General features: G+C 25.7%; 1 protein-coding gene across 1 annotated transcript in view; it reads left to right on the top strand.

Moving 5' to 3' along the window:
• The first annotated feature begins 2,468 nt into the window (after positions 1–2,468).
• Positions 2,469–2,925, top strand: part of LOC100571045 (putative nuclease HARBI1) — a 3,023-nt gene continuing 2,566 nt past the window's right edge. Inside the window, exon 1 of the mRNA XM_003244655.1 lies at positions 2,469–2,515. Within this exon, the coding sequence (XP_003244703.1) occupies positions 2,469–2,515 (47 nt within the window). The remainder of the gene's footprint in view (positions 2,516–2,925) is intronic.

A 2,925-nucleotide genomic window follows, 5' to 3' on the forward strand; every position in this document is an offset into this window, starting at 1 on the left:
CTTTACTATATCAATCGGTATGTTGGACAGAAATACGTCTAAATTCTTATGTTGCGCGTGTGTTAGACAAAGACAGGAAATCACCGCCACCAATCCCCTTAACATGTACCACATGTATTCAAATATGAGTATTTTATTAAAATAATGATTTAAATAAATATACATAATATGATATCAACTTGTTATAAAATAGATATTTATCAAGACTCAAGAGTATTTTTTATTTATATATTAGTATTATCTCCTAAATGTTACATACCTATTGCTCTAGGTGTTTTACTTAAATACCTACCTACCTATTTTATTGAATTATAATGATACTGTGTTAATTTATTTTATTTTACATTGTTGTTACATATATTATTTAGGTATTTTCTAGAAAAGAAAATTCCCTTTTTTTAGAAATTAAACATTTTGAAAAAATACCTATAGATTTCATACCAAAATAAAAACTAAAAAATAAGTACTATGATATTATAACTTATATAATATGACAGTAGCAAATTTAAAAAAATCTCAACTTATTTTATTCAAAACGTTCTACTACATTGTAAAGTTATTCAAAAGGTACTATAAGTGGCAATAGCACATTTTGAAAAATTTAATTTATTTTATTCAAAACGCTCTATTGCATTGGGATGTAATTCAAAATGTTCTATTGTTGGTGATAGAACGTTTTGCATTAATTAACATTTTTGATTGTTAAAAAAGTATGTAAAATATAAAAATAATAATGATATTGATGTTGCCAATCTTTAAAAAAAAATATTTTACTTATGAATATACTTATTTTGGAATTCAATATTCATTCATATTTGCATACAAGTTTTTTTCATTTTACCAATATTTCAAATTTTGGTAATAGCACGTTTTGGAATGTCGCCCTTCAATTAATAACTACTAGATATAATATAATATATATAAATTATTATTATCTTTTAAACAATCAAGATTATTTATGGGAAAACCTTCCAAAATTGCATCATCGTTGTTAATAGTTTCATCATTCTCATTATTAAAATGGACTTTATGTAAGATATATAAACCCAGTTCTTGACATGTTTGCGTACGATATTATAAACCATGGTAGTAAGTGCAACATTGAAGGATTTACCATTTTTCACCAATTTACAGTGATCAGCCTCCAAAAACCTCCCTCAAATCGACATGTAAACATTTTTAATTTCAATTAATTACAAATCAATGGTCTGGTATCTGTGCCAAAACCAGAACTGCTTCCAAGCAAACATTTGTCAAAGTATGCACTTTTGTCTCTTACGGATTTCACTGTAAAACAATAATATAACAGTTTATATAAAAACAGCTTAAATTAGAAAATTCCAAATTCTTACCAACTGCTCAAGGCACATTCACAATATCTCCACTGAATTCACTTTTTATAAAATCTTCAAAATCTCTTCCAGTTAGTCGATGATATTCCAAAAATACTTGTTGTAATTGACAGAAACTACGGCTACATGAGATCAAGTCAAATGTAGAGTCGTCAATTCCGAACTGTAGTTCACCTGTCAAGTTAAAATAGTTTAAAAATACAGTTGGTTTACATTTTTTTAAATAATGAATGAAAAAATTTACCAGCTTGTATTAAGTTTTGTGCAAATGTAACACATCAACAAAATGTATTTTCATTGCGTTGCGCCTATACAATTAAGTTGAATTAACAGTAAAATTATATTATGATCAATGAATAGTAGGTACTAAAGAAGAAACAAATCTGACAAAGTGACACTAATAATTTCGGAAACTTCCTGATGTTTCTCGCATAAGCACTTTTTCTAAATCATTTCCAAACACTAGAAAAAAATATAATAATTAAATTACTAAACAAATATAATATATTAACACAAAACATTTTAATATAAACTAAATTTAACCTACATTTATGGCATGCCATTTTTATGTTCTTAATCTCTGCATTACAACCAATGCATATGATTTCAACTATTGTTTCTTCATTTGTTCGAATATCATCAAATCAATTACCACCGTGAAGTTCTTCAGCAAGAACTTCATAAGCAGGTGTCATGAGTCATGAAACCAGATCTCTAATCTTTCTGTTCAGTTCATTTTTTAAATCATATATTAAATCCTAAAATTATAAAACAATATTTTATTGATCAAACTAATAAATACAACAAAATTAATAATTATACAATTAAGACTCACAGCATGTTATAAAACTACGCAATATGCATGACATAAACACAGTACCTACACATTTTTATAGGTACCTTTTCTTTTCTATAATTATTGAACTAATATTACAATGTAAAATTAATGAACAGATTAGCAACAAATAATTAATAGTTTCTGGTTATAAAAATTAACATTGATTAAGAAAAGGGCGTATGTATCATCTATTTTTGAATAATATGAATATCACAATATAAAAGCTAACTATCATTTTATCAGCATTATCTTAACTATAGGCCTTTAGAGTAATTAAAATGAGTGCCATGAAATTAAGTGTTTATGAATGCGAGATATTAATGAGGTAAACTGTTTACCGTAAACATAATATATAATATGTATTATTCCTATACTTTAGAACTAACTTTTATCCAATCTAATGTATTGTATGTTTATGATAATAATAAAATTGTCAACTATTATTTAAACAGCCTAGACTAATGACTAAAGACACAGTTAATGTGGAAAAAAACTTTTCCTACACCAATAATGAATTAAAACATACAAATTGTTAATGCGTACAAAATTGGTATTTATTCACAAATTGAACTGTTTGTAACATGTAAAGATTTGATTCAATTTTTTCAAGCCTGTTTGCAAACATTAATGACTAATATTGACTATGAATTTAGAGTTATGTCGATTGGAACAAATTATTTGGTACTTACCTACTTTTATTTGATACTTCTTGATGGTAAGAATATTATCTATGTT

Source organism: Acyrthosiphon pisum, chromosome X (genome assembly GCF_005508785.2).
Source record: "Acyrthosiphon pisum isolate AL4f chromosome X, pea_aphid_22Mar2018_4r6ur, whole genome shotgun sequence".
Taxonomy (NCBI): Eukaryota; Metazoa; Arthropoda; class Insecta; order Hemiptera; family Aphididae; genus Acyrthosiphon; species Acyrthosiphon pisum.